At 36.8% G+C, this 20458-nt stretch overlaps 2 protein-coding genes across 2 annotated transcripts; one reads left to right on the top strand and one right to left on the bottom strand.

Annotated features, from left to right (window-relative positions):
• The first annotated feature begins 1723 nt into the window (after window positions 1-1723).
• LOC114760198 (non-specific phospholipase C2) lies at window positions 1724-7705 on the top strand. Its single transcript, XM_028949460.1, has 4 exons — window positions 1724-2267; window positions 3455-4062; window positions 6545-6721; window positions 7228-7705. The coding sequence occupies exons 1-4, from the start codon at window positions 1777-1779 to the stop codon at window positions 7539-7541; spliced, it is 1590 nt and encodes a 529-aa protein (XP_028805293.1). The 5' UTR covers window positions 1724-1776; the 3' UTR covers window positions 7542-7705.
• LOC114760195 (ABC transporter G family member 23) lies at window positions 7519-12430 on the bottom strand. Its single transcript, XM_028949458.1, has 3 exons — window positions 12404-12430; window positions 8793-10082; window positions 7519-8490 (listed from the first exon to the last, which is right to left on the bottom strand). Exons 1-3 carry the CDS (start codon window positions 12428-12430, stop codon window positions 7786-7788), a joined length of 2022 nt encoding a protein of 673 aa, XP_028805291.1. The 3' UTR covers window positions 7519-7785.
• Window positions 12431-20458: the final 8028 nt, after the last annotated feature.

Raw genomic sequence — 20458 nt, 5'->3', positions numbered from 1 at the left:
CCCAAAATTCTTCTTCACTCGTGATCTTCAAAAGGATGGTGAAGTCAATATCCAACAAATTCGTTCCAGCGAAAATTTAGCAGACCTATTCACCAAATCACTTCCAGCCACCACGTTCGAGAGACTTGTTCATGACATTGGACTTCGTAGACTCAGAGATATCAACTGACATTGTCAAGAGGGGGAGTAAATGTATGCTGTACTCTTTTTTCCTTGTCTATGGTTTTTCCCATTGGGTTTTCCTGGCAAGGTTTTTAACGAGGCAGCACTATGAAATATATATCAATAAATGTTGCACTCTTTTTCTTTTACTAAGTTTTGTCCCACAGGGTTTTCTTAGTAGAAGTTTTTTAACGAGGCACATATTTAGTTATGGACATCCAAGGGGGAGTGTTATGAATATAATATCTTTATGGATGTCCATGTATCTATCATTATCTCCCTTATCTCCAATATCTTCAGTAACTCCCATTATCCCCATTATCTGCAATTATCTTTATATCTGTAGATTCTATCAAAGATGTAAAGCCGTGCCTATAAATAGAGGCCATGTACAATGTATTCAGTACCCTATTGAATAGAAAGAGAAATACTCTCTCTTATTGATATTCTTTCTTCTCTGTTCTTCTTCTTTATTTACAACACTATTGATATTTTTAGTTTCTATATAAGGGTTAATGATGTTAATAGAGCAAAATTAAAGATTTAATTAAGAAAAAATACATAGGTACCAAATTAAAAATTGAAAAAAAAAGTATAGATGCCTCTAAAATGGTTTTCTCTAAAAAATTAATAGGATGTTAAATTTTAGTATAATTTAACGACAGTAATATTAGAAATCACTTGAATTTTATAACAAATTTAATAATTTTAACTAGCTTTATTAGTACATGTGAATTAATTAGTGAATTCTTATAATAAGAATGAGAGGAAATACTCCTAACATGTTTTATTGAAATAAAAAAAAACTCTAAATCTTATTAATTTGACTTTTAACTTGATAATTTTTTAATTTTACTCTTATTTATAATATATATTGCCAAAAATATATATATAATATAATAGTTTACATACCAATAAAGCAAGGACAGAATTATATGCTTATATAATAAATTTAATAAAATAATTTATATTAAAGAAAAAAAACTCTCTCGGCGTCTCATAATTAAAACTAGAAGAGTATAATTCAAGTAGTACTAGTATAGGTTATGCTACATTAACTAGTAATATTTAATTTAATAAAAATTATGAATTATATCTTACATATCATAAAATTACTTTTAAAAAAAATTCAAAAAAGATAATATTTCCGGTTCTTAATATAAAAACTAGTAAGAGGTTAAATGTAGTCTTCAATATAAGATCTCAATTTATTTTATCCTTTTTATTTATTCAAACTAACCATATTACTGGTAATTGTATATGTTAAGAGAGTTTGCATTAAAAAATAATTTTAATCCAAATGATTTAATAAGATATTTTTAATAAATAATCAATTTAATTATTTTTCTTAATATACTCGACAAATTTTATATTTATGGATAGAATATGGCAATTGTATCGAGCTGCAAAGTTGAAATGGGATAAAGTTAAAATATCTCCTTTTCTATTTACAGAAAAAATTAAATCAAAATATAACACCCGAAGAAAATCCAAAACAAAACCCCCTCACGGACTCCACCTACCTTTATTTATCTTTCTATACGTTCTGTTCTTCATTTCAGTCTCCTTCGTCTCTTGTTTCTTTTCTCCGTGGCCGGGGAACCACAAAGAGATATGGGTACCCGAGACCGACCCGACACTCTCTCCTCCACATTCATCCTCGTCTTCAACCTCTTGCTCCTCACTTCTCCCACCGGCCATGCAATTGCGAATCCGATCAAAACCGTCGTTGTTCTGGTGATGGAGAACCGGTCCTTCGATCACATGCTGGGGTGGATGAAGAAGCTTAATCCAGAAATCGACGGCGTCGACGGGTCTCAATCGAACCCGCTGTCGGTGAAGGACCCGAAGTCGGAGCAGATCTTCTTCGGCAACCAGTCGCAGTTCGTGGACCCGGACCCGGGACACTCGTTCCAGGCGATTAGAGAGCAGATATTCGGGTCAGAGGATACGTCGGCGGACCCGGCTCCGATGAACGGATTTGCGCAGCAAGCTTACTCCATGGATAACACCACTGCCATGTCCCGCAATGTGATGAACGGCTTCGTCCCTGAGATGGTCCCCGTTTACAAAGCTCTTGTTTCTGAGTTTGCTCTGTTCGACAGGTTTGCTTTGCTTCGTCTTCTTCGCCGAATTTGATGTTCACCGTTCCGTTCCCCGTTTTCTCTCCATTAATAGTTTGTTCATTTTGTCTTTATTTCTTTTTGGAGAAAAATCTTCACTTTATTTCTTTTACTTCTTCCTTTTTTTCCTCGATCTTATTATTAATTTCTCACGATCCAAACTCGAGAAACGATATGAAATCATTTACTGCATCCATTTTTTCTGGTAATTAATAAATCTTAGTTGTATTAATTCTTTGGTTTAATTTTTATATTTTCATTACGTATTTTCTACTGATCACATATGCTGGGCAACTCTCTATGTGCTTGGGGCCTTTCTTCTTTGATAAATATTCTCATATCTCTGGTCAAAAAAAAACAAAAATTCTCATCTCATTTTTCGTCATGCATGTTATATCTAGTCTAAATTATTAACCCTAAATATATACTCATCCGATATTTAATATAAGGCCTGTTTAACTAATTTAATTAGATTAATGAAGTTAAGTAAGTTAGTTAATTATAAGAAATATGACATGTTTTTCTTAAAATACCATAATCATCTTCTTTGATATCTCCTATCCTTTTTCTACTTGATTATAGTTGAGGGAGTATCCAAAAGGATAATTTAGAAAAAATTGATAAATATGATAAATAGGTCTTATATTTAGAACCAAAATTATCTCAATAATTAGATCATATATTAAAGACCAGAGGAGTAATAAATAGGAAAATAGTAGGGGTTTTTTTGTTTGGTTAAATTCAATAAATCTTTAACTGTTTAACATCAAATTGTTTAGACCTAGTTTCTCAAGAAACCAATTCTTCAAGTATAATTTGGTTTAATTTTGGCTCTAAATAATAATTTATTATTACAAAATACTCTCCTATTTCAATGACAAAAGTTTGGTTACACAAGATATTTTTTATTAAAAAATTTAAATTGTGGTATTTAACTAATTTTTTTAAATCCAAATTGTTTTTGATATCCGCAAGGAGTTATAATAATTCAATTTAATTACTTTTTATAAGGCTAAGAATTTTCTTCCTTGGTGTGATAGGCATATCATGTACTTTATTTATGCTAAACTTTATGAAATACAAATTAAAATCATTAATGGAAAAACAAGTAATTATTAGGATAAATCATGTGCTAATCATTGATGTTAATTAACCTCTTAACTTGCTAGGTGGTTTGCCTCAGTGCCGGCTTCCACACAGCCTAATCGCCTTTACGTTCACTCCGCGACGTCGGCCGGAGCGACGAGCAACAACTCGACGCTGCTCGCACGGGGATATCCACAGAGAACCATCTTCGACAGCCTCGACGACGCCGGAATATCGTTCGGAATATACTACCAGAACATTCCGGCGACATTGTTCTATCGGAGCCTGAGGAAACTTAAGCACATAGTGAAATTCCACCCGTACGACTTGTCGTTTAAGCAGCACGCGAGGGAAGGGAAGTTGCCGGGCTATGTTGTTGTGGAGCAGCGGTACATGGACACTAAGTTGTTGCCAGCGAATGACGACCATCCATCGCATGACGTGTACCAAGGGCAGATGTTCGTGAAGGAGGTGTACGAGACGCTGAGGGCGAGCCCGCAGTGGAACGAAACCCTCTTCGTGATCACGTACGATGAGCATGGAGGGTTCTTTGATCACGTCCCAACCCCAGTACGTGGGGTCCCCAGTCCCGATGGGATTGTGGGGCCCGAACCCTTTTATTTTAAGTTTGACCGGCTGGGGGTTAGAGTTCCTACCATCGCAATCTCACCTTGGATAGAAAAAGGCACAGGCAAGTATTTCTCTTTCAATTTACTTTTTTTTTTTTTTAAATTTTTTTATTTCTTAAAATATACATATTTTTTAAAAATTCGAAATACATTTTTTTGATAAAATAATCAAAATGATATTAAAATACTACCTCCGGTCCTAATCCTAATCTACAAATAAGGTTTTATAATTAGGATCAGAGATAGTACATATAGATATTTTTAAACTTTTAAATTATATGTAAATAATTTTATAATTACATAATTCTTAATGTCCCATAATTTTTCTTAATAAAAAAATTATATGCACATAATCTTGAATACTTGTAATTATAAAAATGGGTATTTTTTGGGCCAACAAAAAATGGGTATTAATGTTATGGATATTTTAGGAGTATAGAACTTATCATATGGTTTAATTGTAGTTTGTTTTAGTAAATATTTGTAGTTAGTTAAATAGATTTATCAATTCCTAAAATGCTTACAATTATCGAAAAACAGAAGTCAATGATCTTAATCATACAATACAAAGATACGCCCAATTCTACGATCACTATCTAGAGAGTAGAGACACGTAGGTGTGACATCAGCTCAATGATTATGAGCGGCTTTCGATGGGGGTCATATGAACCAATAGAAAGCTTACACGTAATCCAATTCATAAGAAAGAAAGGACCAGAAGAATAGTGGGACCCCCCATGCATTAGTGTGTGAAAACTAGCTGGACCGCTTTACTTCTTTTCTTTGTTTGTTGGTGGAGCCCACTTTGGGTGACCCAATTAAGCAATTAACTTGCCACAATGGAGCATTAATGCATGATATTACTATTAAATTAATAGTGGATGGGTTGACTTGGTAGAATTGATGAGAACAAGTTAGCTGCAGGAAGGAATCACGCAATACTTGATTCACACATACACACACAAGTGAACACGTTTTGCGGATAATGGATATAATCATTATCCCGTTTTCATTCTTCTGCTAGAGGATATAATCATGAAACATTTGTGAAATGAATGTTGATTTTAAACTAGTGCCTCTGCCTCCTATTCTTAATATAAAATTTAGTTAACTAATTTTAAAAAAAAATTAAAGAAGTTACTAAATTATTTAATTATAGCATGCATTGCATGATCTCTCCAAAAAACTTATATGTATCATTACATTATATATCAATTTATTAGTGAAACAAATTGGGTAAAGAAAGATGATAAATATAATCAATTTAAAGTAATTTAGTATTCATCTAATTCTTAATATAAAACCTATTTAACTAGTTTGACTAAATTAAAAAAAAGTTAGGTAAGCTAGTTAATTATAAAAAATATGACTTTTTTTTTTCAAAATACTATAATTATTTTCCTTAATATTCTCCCTCCCTCTCCGACTTGATTATGGTTGAGGAAATATCAATAGGGGTAATTTAGAAAAACTTGATAAATATATTAATAGATCTTACATTTAAAACCAAAATCAATTCAATAATTAGGTCATATATTAAAAACTGAAAGAGTACTAAATTACTTTAAATTGTTTATATTTATCATTTTTCTCCAAATCAATTTATTTCACTTATAAATGGATATATAATCTAATAATACATATTAGTATTTTAGAGGTTGTCATTTCATACTCTGAAACTTGTCATTATAGACTGCTTAGATTGTTATTGAAACTTTTTAATAATTATTTTTTTATTTGGAACTTGATTGTAATTCTCTCATTAGATAGGCAGGTTCATCAGAATTGATGAAATTTGATTATTTGTCTACATCATAATTAAATATTGACATTGATAAGATGTGATTAATCTGTAGTACAATGGATGATTCTCTCGCTTCTCTGTACCAAATTGGTCGACAAAACTACACTTATCAATATTTTAATTTAAATTATGCTATTTATAAATTATAAATTATAAATAATACTATTAGTTATTTTTTACGTGTAATGTATAGAGAAACATGTTCAATTAATATGATTTTTCTGAGTGAACCTGATATAAGTGCTTTCTTTTGTGGGACTATAAGACCACATGAAGTATACTTTAGTGGAAATGCTGAGAGATAAAGAGAGAATTGTGAGTCTCATTTTCAACATCATGGGCTCTTCCTGAAAGTGAAAGGGATCCTCTTCAGGGCCCTAAACCATTTGAGTGAAGAAAGAAACATAGGAGATGGATGCGTGGGTCCCACTTAACATGTGATGTTCATCATCTCTTACTATCTACCTAATGGTTCAGAAGGCCTAGATAGAATCATGTCTCCATAAAAAATAGAACCATCTCTTATTTATCTCATCTTAAGTATATTTAAAGGTCCATTTTTTCCTTTTTGTCCCTCTCTATATTGCTTCTGTACAACTTAGTTTGAGATATGTCAAGATATAAGCACTAAGATACAGGACTTACTACTGACATCTTTATTTATTTCTATATGGTTACTTTGATTTATTTATATGTATATATTCCTTAATACAATTTTTAACTTGTTGCTGGTGGTGCAGTTGTTCATGGGGCAAAGGGGTCACCCACTGCAACATCACAATATGAACACTCATCCATTATAGCCACGGTGAAGAAGCTCTACAATCTGCCCAACTTTCTCACAAAAAGAGATCAATGGGCTGCCACCTTTGAGGGCATTCTTCAGACCAGAACTCAACCCAGAACTGATTGCCCAGGTATCACGCATATCCCACTCTCTTCAAGTTACCAAATTCACCTGCTACTTGATGCATCACTGTTTTTCATTCTTGATTTGATATAAGCTGTTTGAATCTTGATTATTATGAGTCGAATGATTGAACTTAGAAAAAGTACGTTCAATGTGAAGTACAAGGGGAGAGGGAAAATAAAAATAGAGAGCTATCATAGGCCCCACTTGACATGTAGGATCCACCAAAACCCCTTTCTCTTTGTCTCTCCATTTTTATGATTCAGCATTTCCCATACAAGGATCAGTTATTTGTTCATGGCCCGAGATGGTTGGGCAAATTCAACTTGCAGGAAATCTAAATCTAAATTCAAAAAGAAAGTAGTAGATAGTCTATTTACTTGTTTGCTGTGAGAAATTTCAAACGTCATTATGCTAAGCAATATAAACCCAAATGTTTTGAACTATCAAGATAAAAATACACATATCATTGCAAGAGAACGATATATTAAAGAAAGGAATTGTACTGTGCAGAGAAACTTCCAACTCCAGTGAAGATTAGAGAAGGAGGCCCAAATGAACAAGCAAAGGTGAGTGAGTTTCAGCAGGAGCTGATACAGCTAGCAGCAGTGTTGAAAGGAGACAACATCTTCACCAGTTACCCTCAAGCCATAGGGAAGGATATGACTGTGAAACAAGGTAAAGCCTACATGGAAGATGCTGTCAAACGCTTCTTCGAGGCTGGGCGTTATGCCATGAAGATGGGAGTCAGTGATGAACACATTGTGCAGATGAAGCCTTCTCTCACTACCAGATCCTCCAAACAATCTTCACACTCTAACCCTTAAATACACCCACCATATATAAATATATATATTTGTATATTCTATATACAAATATTGAAAATGGGACAATGGCAATTTGCAGCTCTAGAAGATGTAATCTATAAAAGTTGCCTGAGATTGAATATATATAGGTGTTATATATGCAGGTGTTTCTGATATTTGGTTAACTCTTAAGAACTCTTTAAGAATTAGTAGGAATTCACTCGTGGGGTTTTGCTTTTATGGTGAAGTATGAGTACTCTAATGTTTAAATGGTTGCTTTGGAAGCCTTTCTAGCAAGAATAGCCCAACAAAGCACACGATATAGCACAAAGAAGCCAATCATGATGCTCACATTCACCCATCTTGTATCTTTATCAAGTCCTCTACTCTTAAGCACATCAAACCCTGTGAGCAAGCAATTAGATTCTGCTTCTGAGAAACACTCATTTCTAACATTCCAATACTCATTTGTGAGCAATGCATCCAGAGGATACCTATAAAGTGACACATAGTACATGAAAATCCAGTACTTGGGGATGCTCTCTTTTGGAATGAAGTATCCGGAGAACAAGAAGAAAGCTCCCAGCACAGTGCAGATCATGGAGTTCCCAGAAATGAAATCAGGAGAAACTGCACTTAAGAAGAGAACCAGAGAGCTTGCCATGAGCACTATGAGCCAGACGATGAAGATGAAGAAGGCAAAAGCTGAGAGGGACGGGTTGAGACCTACGATCCAGTACACAGGGACTGAGAAAAGTATGGATACTACAAACAAGAAAGGAAGGAAGACGAGTGTGTTTGCCACCATGTAAGAGGAAATTTTGTAGGCTCCTCTTGAGGCTTCTTTCATTAGAACACATCTCTCTTGAAGGTATATTGGAAGTGCCTCAACTGTGGAAGAGAGCAGAAAGCTCAGACTAAATGCAAAGAGGCCTAGTCTTTCTGCAACTCCTACTTCATCCTTCCTCACCTGGTCCAGCACCAAAATAAAATCTTAAAAGATAACTCATCAAATTATCAAAGAAAATTATACTGACTTTCCTACAAAGTCATGTGGTTTTATCTCTTTCCTACATCACAATACTACAAACAAGGAGATGGATAGACATATGGGTGGATGGATCCACTCATCCATTGTGTTGGCCCCACCCCATGTATTTATCTCTCACCTTGCAACAAAAGCGGTTTTTGGGAAAGTTCCGGACTAACTTGTGGCCCACAAAAAGAAAAAAGAGAAAGAAAATAATAGCAGTGAGGTATTGGGATAGTTACCTTAATGTAAACACTTCCAAGCCCAAACCCACCAACTAGAGCCTGCATTGTTCTGGCCAAGAAAAGCTGTTTCGTTCTGTATATGACCTTCCAAAACCTTGAGCAGAGAAACAAGATCTCAATGAAGCTCAAATACCAGGCACTGCAAATCCTTTTGATGTTATCATCACTTGTATAATTATGAATGTCACCAGTTTCTTCTTCCTTGTCTTGCATGGGACAATTGTCACTATCATATGTGGAATTTTTTGAATCTTCCAATGTGTGTATAATTTCCATGGCAAACTCTAAAGCATTGAGTTGTATTGGAATCTGAAAACCCAACCTGGTAATGGTCTTCTCAAGTGATTTCAGGCTACCATTGTGCACAACTGAACCATTAGACAGGATCAAGAACCTAGAAATATAACGCAATATTCTATAGCTGGGTTGGTGAATTGAAAGAATCACTATCCTTTTCTTTGACTTAACCATAAATGACAGAAGCTCTATCACTTGAAGAGCTGACGAACTGTCCAGGCCTGAGGTTGGCTCATCTAGGACCAAAATAGGAGGATTATGAATCATATCAGCACCTATAGATACCCTTTTCTTCTCTCCACCAGAAATCCCTCTATTCTCTTCATCTCCAACATAACTATCTGCAACATGAAGCAGCCCAAGCTCTTGGATCAAACTCTCTACCCTCACTTCTCTATCCTTTGATGACATTTCTTTTAACCTAAACTTGGCACTGAACATTAAGGTTTCTTTCACAGTCAAAAGAGGAAGCAAATTATCCTCTTGTGCCACAAACCCACAGATCTTCCTCAACTGAGATGGACTTGTCATTGGATGATCATTGATTGATATGCTTCTGGGATCAAAGTCTTTGTCTTTCACACGCCCTGCAATGACACGAAGAAGGGTGGATTTCCCGGTGCCACTAGGACCAACAACAGCAACAATCTCAGAACTTTTGGCTGCAAAAGAGACTGACTTGAGTATATGGAGAGGCCTGGGCTTTTGAGGCATGTGGAAGAATGAAAAGGGTATGTTTTTATATGGGTGAAGAGTGTAAGAGAGATTACTGACAGAAAGTTTATGATTACCAGAAGAAGAAGAAGAAGAAGAATGATATGAAGAAGAAGAAGAAGGGCTGATGGAGATGGAGTCTTGAGGAGAATTAGAGGTAGAAAAGAGCATCACAGTGTCATCTTCAGTGCTTGATAACCTGGGTGGGTTCAAGCATGAAGCTGCCATTGTGCTTGTTTGATTTGTTTTTCTGTGTGTAGGACACAGAAATTGGAGCTTAATATGGGATTAAGATATTGAAGATTCATGAGGAGATCGGTGAAGTTTAGTAAGAAATTAATATGGAAGATGAAACAACCAGATTTGACTGTGTAAATGGTTACTTCTTCCAATGATATTGGTGACGAAATGTTTGGCAGAGGTAGGTTATCTGGGAAGTTGGAATTTTCAATTGGTTATTTAAATTCTTGCTAGATTTTTCTACTCATCTTAATTCACTCTGGAATTTCCATAAAATCAGATACCTACATGAAGAACTAGGTAATCAATAAAATCTATCATAATCATAATTTTGTTTATCCTTATATATAAAGTCACTCAATTTTAGAGTAAATTTTAAAATTTATCTATTTTATCTCTTAGGTGACTATGAAATAAAAATAAATAAATTCTGAAGTGCGCATGGTGTATGTGGTTAATGTGTGTTTACTTCATAATAATACTTGTGGAATGAAAATATTAAAATTAAATTACCAGTTAATAAGAGTTTATCACTTAATTTAATCACAAATATGATTAATCACAGTTTATGAAATAATTGAGTCAATCCTAACATTTGACCTAAAAAGAGGGCCCCACGCACGGTCAACTTGGACTTGCTTCTAATTTGTTTATTGTCTTGTTTGGTAGGCAGTTGTAACCCACTTCCTCCTCTTTCTAGAGAGAGGCACTAAAAACCTACAAAAAATTGTCACAAGACATTTATATTTATTTATTTTGCTTCTTTGGTTCTGCTTTTTTTTTTTTAAAAGCAATAATGCAATATTGATTATGAAATATGCGTCTATACACAAAATTTATAATTTGATGTTTGGTAAAAGGTTGCTAGTTATGCATGATATCTGAGTAACACTTGTAGGTGAGGTGTGTTTTGTAAGTTAATCTTTAATCCAACAAAAAGGTTGTAAGTTATTATTTCTGTTAATAAACCACGTAAAATTGAAAGCCCTTTAATTAAGCTTATCATAAGAAAATAGTAGTACATGTTATATTTGTGATTAGATAATAATTAGTTTTAAAAATATTTTTTAACTTATTTTAATAAGCTATTTGAATTAACGTTTTAAAATTATTACTTTCTTAAAATGTGAAAATTAAATAATCATAAATCTTTTAAAAGATTTTAAGTTGAGCTAAACAAATGTTACTCTTTAAAATAATCTGAATTTTTTTATTAAAAACTTAAACAAACATGCCCTAAAACAGATAAGTAAACAAAATAAGATAATTCCCGTGGAAGTATTTTGAGAAATTTGCCCATAATCAACCCAACCAAAAGAATTAAAACAAAATCTTGACTTTCTTTTTTTTTTTTTTTGAAGAAAAGAGAAATTTACTTGTTAAGCGAAGAGAGAATGTGCGATGATGTATGAGTGAGAGATTTAGGTAGCAAATTAAACCTTTGCATTGTTCCTTTATTAGTTCATAGTTGAAAACTTATATCTTAGGTAGAGGATTATGAGAAGAAGATTATGCATGGAAAATTATGAGTGTTAATTGTGAGTAAGGGTAAAATTGGAAAAAAGGTGAATTTTTATGAGATTTAGGGGGGAAAATTAAAACTCCTTAATATGTGTGATACATATTAGAAATATCCGGATAAATAGGAATATATGCATGGAAGATCGTAAATGAGCCCTTCCCAGCAAAGAAGAAGTATTGACAAAAATATATATTTATAAAAAAAAAAATCAGACAAATTCTCTAGGATTTTCTAAATTAAAATTACTGTACTATTTTTGTAACTGTTACAAAACTTGCTCAGGATTTATACTTAAGCGAACAAAGCTATTTTCACCAAGATCAACATTTGTTAGTGCTAAAAGTACTTTTTTTGAAATGTAAAACAAACACTCCAAAGAGATCAAAAATCCAATTCACATAAAAGTTGTATATTTTTTTGGGAATCTTTTGAAAAATGGCCCTATACTCTACAGTGAGAATATCGATGATGCCAATTTCAGCATCTATTTGATAACCTCAATAGGCCAAAAAAATCAGCATAACGCTTAAGTTCTTTTGATATATGATCAAATGTAACAGTCTAACCGACAAAAAGTAACTCGAGCAATAAATAAATTTATCATCACCAGCTCATTACTCCCTTTCGATAACATCTAAGTTCAATTCATAATATACCAAAATTGATTTTTTCCATCACCACAACATTACTTCTGTTCAAATACCAAGCATCAAGTGCATTATAAAAAAATTAAAAAAAAAAACTACAGAAGAAACCATTGAAAATGCCCATTCAGTTTACTTCAAAGGATGCATGCATGCAAGATAATTGAAACATGAAAGACAACTTACTTCACCTTAATAGCATAATGCCCATAGTTCATTTTTATACTCTTCTCTCTAACAATAAGATAACTCAAAGTCTCAAATTAAAATCATAAAACAGCATATAGGTAATTCTTGAACATAGATCTTGCTAGGAGGAAGATCTGTATTACACTTCATTCACATTTGACATTTTATGGTGCGATGTAAAGAGGCCTTTTTATACCAGTCAAAAAAAGGCTTTTTACATCAGTTCTCCAACTGGTGTAGGACTTGAGTTTGCATCATTGAAGGAAGCAAGCAAAGCCATAAAACTAGCGTTATCACCCTTGAGTGGGTCAACATCAGAGAAATCAACAGGACTACTGTTAGTTTCATTGTTTAGGACTTTGTGAAACACTGGTTGCTTGTATAATGCTGCGACCACAACCACAAGACTTGCAGCTATGATTCGTCCAGCGACGACTCCTCCAAAGATTTGACCTTGAGTTCCTGCAAGACATATGGTGAAATAAGAGTATCCAGGAGAAGGGACAACAGGAAATGATGATGATGATGGGTTCGGTAATGACGATGAAGAAGACGAAGCATAAGGGGAAGTACGGGACTTCATGTAAGTACCAGAAAGGGAGAGCATAGTGAAGGTTCCATGGAGGGTCATCAAAGAAGAAGGTGGCTGGGAAAATGTGGGGCCAAGAGGGACATTAGTTACAGAACCAGACCCACTAAGAACAGTAAGCCCTACATCATGAATTTCTGCAAACTTGATCAGTTCCTTCACCACATCACACCCAACAGAGATCTCAATGATTGCATGTCTGAGAGCTTCATCGTCTATTTTAGGCTTATTCTTGGACCCAGGGGGCCTCCCTTTAGGTTTCATTGGTTGTTTCAGTTTTTTGTGCATATTTGGATAGTTACTACCATTACCTTTGTTGCTCCTTTTGGTGCCACCGCCACAGTGGCCGCCGCCGTGGACAACGTTGCGTTGGTCAAGGCAAGGTGATGGTTGTATAGTGTGGGCTACAAATGGGGTTGCAGTGTTACCACCCACAAGATGCCTAGTTCCTTGGAATAGTGTGGTTAAGTTTTGGGAGTTATATTCAAAGGATGAATCCTTTGATGTTTGAGAGCGGTTGGAGAGGGAGGCTCCATAGCCACAGCCATGATTAGTCATGATATCACAGAGAGGAAGGGAAGAGCAAAGTGAAGATGATAGGGATGCAAGTAAACCTTTTTTGCTTTGTTGAAAAGAATTTATACTGGCCTGATTTGAAACTGAAGATGTGTGGGGTCTACGAAGTTGTGGGGCCTACTCTAGGAGCATCTCAAAGATCTTACAAGGTATGAAAAGCATGTACGCCCTTCCATTCATAATATAGATCACTTCTTTAAAAAAAATTGATCCAAAATATAAATTACTTGGAGAATAATTATGCTTATTTGACAATTTTATCCCCTCAATTAATGCTTAAATATAACCTCTTAGGATGTGTTTGGTATGAGAGATTTGGAAGGGAAGGGGAGGGATTTTAATCATTTCTCCTTGTTTGGTAACACAAATTTTAGGAGGGGAGGATTTGGAGAGAAAAGGTAATATTTTGCCATGTTGTGACCATTATATCCATATTTTGTCATGTTGTGACCATTATATCTATATTTTGTCATGTTGTGACTATTATGCCCATATCTTAAATAAAATAAGAGCAAAATTATCCATATTAAAATATTTTTCCCTCCCCTCCCCTTTTTTTTTTATAAATCCAAACAAGATAATATTAAAATCCTTCCACTCTCCTCTCCCCGCCTTTCCTCCATTAAAATCCCTCCCCTTCCCTTCCTCTCATTGAGCCAAACATACCCTTATGTTTTTCTTTCTTCTACACAACTTCATTTAATATGAGTAAAGTTGAGGAAAAAAATTTCAATTTGACCCAATTTTAATGAGCTAACAACCATTTTTTTATTTTGATGAATTAGTTAAAATAACTAATATTGTGGATCAGAGGGAGTAATATAATTACTTTTTTATGAGTGTTTTTTCTTTTTATTTGAACATGTAAACACTTACAACTTGAAGTTACAAATGGAATCGAACCTAAAACTTTTTATCTAGAAACTTTTCACGTCACTAACATATAAATCTATTACTCCTCCGGTCCTAAATATAAGACCCCTTTTGTAGTGTAATTTACACTACAAAAGGGGTCTTATATTTAAGACCGGAGGAGTATCTTTTGTGGATGCTTTGAATCATAGGACTTGCTCTACTCCAGTTAATCTCAGAACTTTCACCTTAATTTTTTTTCTCAAAAAAATTATTATGTGATTTATTTGTAAGGTTTATTATAGGAATGCACCAAAGATTAAGTACTATAAATTTCATATTGAAGGATTAAAAATTTTAATATGAATCATAAGACTTGCTCTACTCCTATTAAGCTCAAAACTTATTTCACCTTAATTTTTTCCTTAAAAAAATTATTATATGATTTATTTGTAAGGTTTATTATAGGAATGCACAAAAGATTAAGGGCTAAAAATTTCTTAAAAAATTGCATATCGGAGGATTAAAAAATTTAATTGCATAGAAAACATATACTTGAAAAACAAGTTGAATAGTTTTACTTTTAGCCAATACAGAATAATCATAAAATGTAGGATCAACAAATTCATTGTTCCAATCACTTTTTTTTTTTTTTTTGGGAAAGAGAGACAAGCCAAGGCTTGAAGACAAAACAACAGAAACTAAAAGGAATACAAGACACGAAACAGGAAAACCCAGAAAACGAAGCAGCTAGCTCCAAGCTTCGACACTAAGCTGGTCGTCAGACACTATCCTCGCGCATCCCGCCGGCACATCTTGTAGTAATATCGTATCAAAGGAGTCATGGTGTCCTGTCCTAGCTAGAAAATCAGCACACTTAATAATTTCTCTACCAGTATGGTGCATTTCTACGGACCAATTCCCATAGATCAGCTCTCGTGTATCTGTGATGAGGTTTCTCAAAGGATGTTCTTCAACATGGTTTCGCATCAATAGGTTGAAAGCTTCTAGTGAGTCCGTGTAAAGCATAACCCTGGAAAATCCCATCTGCTGGCACGTTCGTAAGCCCATCTGGATAGCCATTAATTCGGCTTCCATAACAGAGCAGCAGCCCAGGTTCCGTTGAAAACCCATGAGCCAACTCCCTTCATGATCTCTAATCACTCCCCCGCAAGCAGCAGCCTGATGTTCCCGTACAGAGCCATCCACATCTAGTCTAATGGCGTCTATTGGAGGTGGGGTCCATCTGGTTTCCGCTTTAGTGGATACCTTGAAAATGTCATGTTTAAATTGTTGATTTATCACGCCTTCCATCAAGTGATATGTGCACCTCTGGATCAGTTCCCTGGTGTTCTTTGTTTTGCCCTCGAAGACATACGCGCACCTGGAAGTCCAGAGTAACCAGCATCCAAGCATGAACACTTGAAGCCAATCCCACTTTGAGAATTTCACGTTAGCTGGATCTTGTGTAGCATTCCAAGAAAGCCATTCCTGCAAGTTAAGAGCATAAAATCTAGAAACAAAATTAGGTTGAATTAAAGATAGCCAGAAGTTTTTCGCTCTCTCACAGTCCCTCAAAACATGTATAACGCTCTCCTCACTTTGGCAATTAAAAGGACAAGTTGATGTGTTTGAGATCCCTCGTTGAGCTCTGAATGAGTTAGTGGCTATTCTCTCATGAGAAACTTGCCATAAGAAGAATTTTACTCTTTCTAATACACGGCACTTCCAGAGTTTAGACCACCAACGATCCCTCCACGACACCTGCCTCTGACTTATAAATCCATACGCTGACTTGACAGAAAAACTCCCATCCGTAGCAGGTCTCCATATGAACACATCCTTGGTATTGTTTGAGGGTGGTTTAATACGCAGGAGGATCGATATGATACTAGCCGGTAGTACTCCCTGCCACTTATGCACCGCCCAGGTACCGTTTTCGAGGGTAAAGTCCTTGACTTTTGCTCTGATATCCAAACCCGAACACCCATTTGTATATGCTATGAGGGGGCGATCCAATGGGGTCCACAAGTCCCACCAAAAGTCAGTATTACTTCCACTGTTAATTTTCTTCCCCACGCCTTGAATAAATTTTTCCCACACCTTAACTATGGACCTCCAGGTAATCGAGGCTACTCTCTTGTAGTAAACTCCGGGGACTTCATCATTCCCGCAGCTATATTTGCTTCTGAGGACCCGAGTCCAAAGGGCATCTCTTTTGGTGATTAAGCTCCAGCACAACTTCATGATAAACGCTTCGTTTTGTTGGCGTAGGTTCTTGAAACCCAGTCCCCCACTCTTCTTCTTTTCAGTGATTGTGTCCCATGATACCAAATGGCTTCGCCTATTTCCTGTATCCTGACTCCACAAGAATCTCCTACTTGCCTTTTCTATGTCCCCTATCACACCTTTCGGGAGGAGCTGTGTCTGCATCTGGTAGCTAGGAATGGCATTCAGCACCGCCTTTATGAGAACTGACCTCCCCGCATAGCTTAGATACCGGCTTTTCCATGATGAGAGTTTCTTTTGTACCTTTTGGGTAATAGGTGAGAAAAGCCGTTTAGTGAACTTGCTATGTATCAGAGGAACTCCTAGGTACTTTCCCAGATCCACTGTGAGCCCAATGCCCAAGATTTGGCTCAGTTCCAGGGCCCTGTTGTGGTTGACATCACGAGAACACAACATTTTTTATTTTTCCAGATTCACACGGTGTCCTGAAGCAAGGCAGAAGCTCTCCATGACGTGCTTTATTACCATCATCTGATCTGTCGAGGCTTCAGCAAAGAGTATAAGGTCATCCGCGAAAAACAGATGAGAGACACATGGTCCTGTACGTTTGAATCTCAACGGTTTCCATCTTCTTTCCTCACATTTTGACTTAATTAGTTGTCCAAGTCTTTCCGTGGCAAGAACAAAAATGTACGGACTGAGTGGATCCCCTTGCCTTAGACCTCTTGATGGCTTGAATTCAGCGCTTTCCTCCCCATTCCAAAGAATCTTCATAGAAGCTGTTGAGATGCATGACATAATGACTTCCACCAAAATCCCTGGGAGACCAATACAAACCAAGGTGTCTTTGATAAAATCCCAGTCCAATCTGTCATAAGCTTTCTCCATATCCACTTTCACCGCCACTAATCCCTTCTTGCTTCTCCTAGTTCTCATGGTATGAATGGCTTCTTGAGCTATAATAACGTTATCACTACTAGATCGCCCTGATATGAAGCTACACTGTTCTTGGCTCACCAATTTATCCATCACTCTCTTGAAGCGGGTGGCAAGAAGTTTTGTGAGGATTTTGAAGCTAACATTATAGAGGGAGATCGGCCTGAAGTCTTTTAGATGCACTGGGTTATCGCCTTTGGGGATCAAGACAATACGAGTCTGATTAATGTCCTTCACTCTTGCTGGTTCTCTGAAGAAGCTCTTGACTAATTCACATATTTTTCCTCCCACCAGATTCCAGTGTGTTTGAAAAAAGTGTGCATTGAGTCCATCTGGCCCAGGGGCTTTAAAAGCTCCCATATCAAAAGCAGCGTTTTTGATCTCATTGGAGTCCACTGGTCTTTGCAGCCATTCTATCTCATGATTGGCTAGGGAGGGGAAATTTGCATACCAGCCGGCTGAAGATTGAATATTTGCATCTTTGGTGTATAGGGTCTTATAGAAGTCACACGCCATCTGCTTTAAAATCTCTGGCTCTTCAACCCATTCTCCGTTGTCGTTCTTTAGGGCGTCTATTCTTTGTCTCCTCCGTCGGAGTATAGTGGCAGCATGGAAAAACCGAGTGTTTCTGTCTCCCCATTGTAGCCATTTACATCTTGACCTTTGGTACCATTGTAATTCCTCCTGCAATGTTATTTTGTGATATTGACCCCACAGTTTCTTTTCGAGCCTTGTAAGTCCTGGATGGTCAAACATTAATCTTTTTTTATCGACACCTTCCAATCTTCTGATGAGTTCTTTCTTTTTCACTATCAGATTTCCCATGTGCTGGTCATGCCATTCTGGTGTGATTCGGTGGAACACTTCGACCCCTTCTACCCAGGTTCTGTTATTCCAAGCTGATGACATGACTTCATTTAGGCTGCCCTCAAGCTCCCACGCAACTTGATACATAAATTTTCTGTGTCCCCTCCTGTGATTTTCTTGAGTATCTGATTGGATTATCAAGAGCCGATGATCAGATTTATATTTTATCTCGTGTGAGACTATAGTTTGCGGGAAGCTTTCTGTCCAAGATAAGTTTTGGAAAACCCAATCTAGTCGCTCCTTTAAGCCTGTTCTCTCCCATGTGAACCTGCCTCCCCTTATCTCACATTCCATCAAACCACAGTCATCTATGCACCCTTGGAAGTGGTTCATGGCTATTTCATTTGGACTACCTCCGCCCTCTTTGTCTCTTGGCGACATATAGGCATTAAAATCCCCGAAGACTAACCAGGGTTCCGTGGTTGTACTGGCGATCGCTTTGAGGGACTCCCAAAGTACCAATCTCCCTCGGACACTCGTCTCTCCATAGACGGTAGTAAGTATCACCCCATTCGGATGGTTTTTGTTACTTACTCTACAGTGTAAGAGTTGAGCCGTAAAGCATATATACGAAATGGAAAAATCTGCTTCGTTCCACATAAGCCAGATTCCCCCCGAAAATCCATTTGCTTCTATTCTAATCCAATGAGTGAAGCCTAATTTCCTTACCACACCATCTGCCTTGTCTCCACTTATGCGTGGCTCCATGAGGCAGAAAATATCAATTTTGAATTTTTTAACCATGTCTCTTATTAGGATAGGGAAGTTCCGGCTACCAGCTCCCCTACAGTTCCAAGAAGCAATAATCATGGAAAAGAAGAAAGGGATAAGTGGGCCGTCAATGGCCTCGTTCACCTGTACCAGGTCGCCCCTGTTTCGCATTGACTACCTTTGAGTCTTTTCCTAAAGCCTTGTCTTCCACTCTCACGGGGAGTTCAACCGTAGGATCTGGCGGTTTCGGATTCAAACTATCTTCTGGTATCATGTCAAGTGCATTCCCTTGGACTGTTCCTGTTTGTTCAGCCATGAGGATCGGGGCATTGTATGAGGGACTTTGGGCTTCCAGTTCACACATTGCTAACTTTGTTGATTGAGCCTCATTTACTTTTAAGTTTTGCCTCTCTACATTGCCCATGATGACTTTATGGGTTCGGTGACCTTTCTCCTTAGGTTGACTCGACTGACCTGATGTTTGGCCCATCTCCAGCATTTGGACCCTCCCATTTCTAGTTGTTCCAGCCCCAAGACTCGGCCCATTTAAGGGCGGCAAGTTCTCTTTCCCTTGGATTTTCAAAAACGTTTTTGACCTTTGATTCTCCTTTCTTCCCACTTCTTGCCTAGTGTGTCGTGTTTTTTCCTTTACCCCTTCCAGAGCTCTCTTTTTCTGAACCAGGACAATGGCCTTTCCTTCCATGTCAGGATTGACAGCTTCCTCGCCCGCATTTACAGGCAAATTTCCTTCCATATGTTCCTCTTCTTCCCAATCTTCAAATACTGAAAACCTTGATTTGTGCGCAAAAGCCTGTTCCGTTCGCCTTGTTCTCGTCTGACCCGCTATAGGGCGCAGCCCTACCTTCTGCTCTCCTTGTCTCGGAAGTCAAGCTTTGGAGGATTTTCCGGCAATCATCCACACGCCAAATGGCTCGTCCGTATCAGGGTTGCTCTTCGCCGGCACTTTCGTCGGAGCCAATACTGCCGGTTCTGTTGTTGCAGCATTTGCTTCTGGCGTGGCCATGCTTACTTTCCATGGGCACGCTTCTCGTCTATGACCGAATCTACCACACGCAAAGCATATCACCCCCAAGCCTTCATATTCCACGTTAAAGATTTCTCCCGCAACAATGACTCGGGATACCAGCTTCTTCTGCAAGTCCAGCTCCACACAGATTCTCACATATTTTCCTCTCTCAACTTTCGTCCCGTTCGTGTGTAGGCCATCACTCAGAGTATTGATATCAACTTTCAGCGTTTGGCCTATTCGATCACCTATTCTGGTGATGCAGTGACT

This window comes from Neltuma alba, unplaced genomic scaffold (genome assembly GCF_004799145.2).
Source record: "Neltuma alba isolate B1F8T4 unplaced genomic scaffold, ASM479914v2 tig00010946_pilon, whole genome shotgun sequence".
Classification (NCBI taxonomy): Eukaryota; Viridiplantae; Streptophyta; class Magnoliopsida; order Fabales; family Fabaceae; genus Neltuma; species Neltuma alba.
This window is presented reverse-complemented; position numbering and strand designations above follow the sequence as displayed.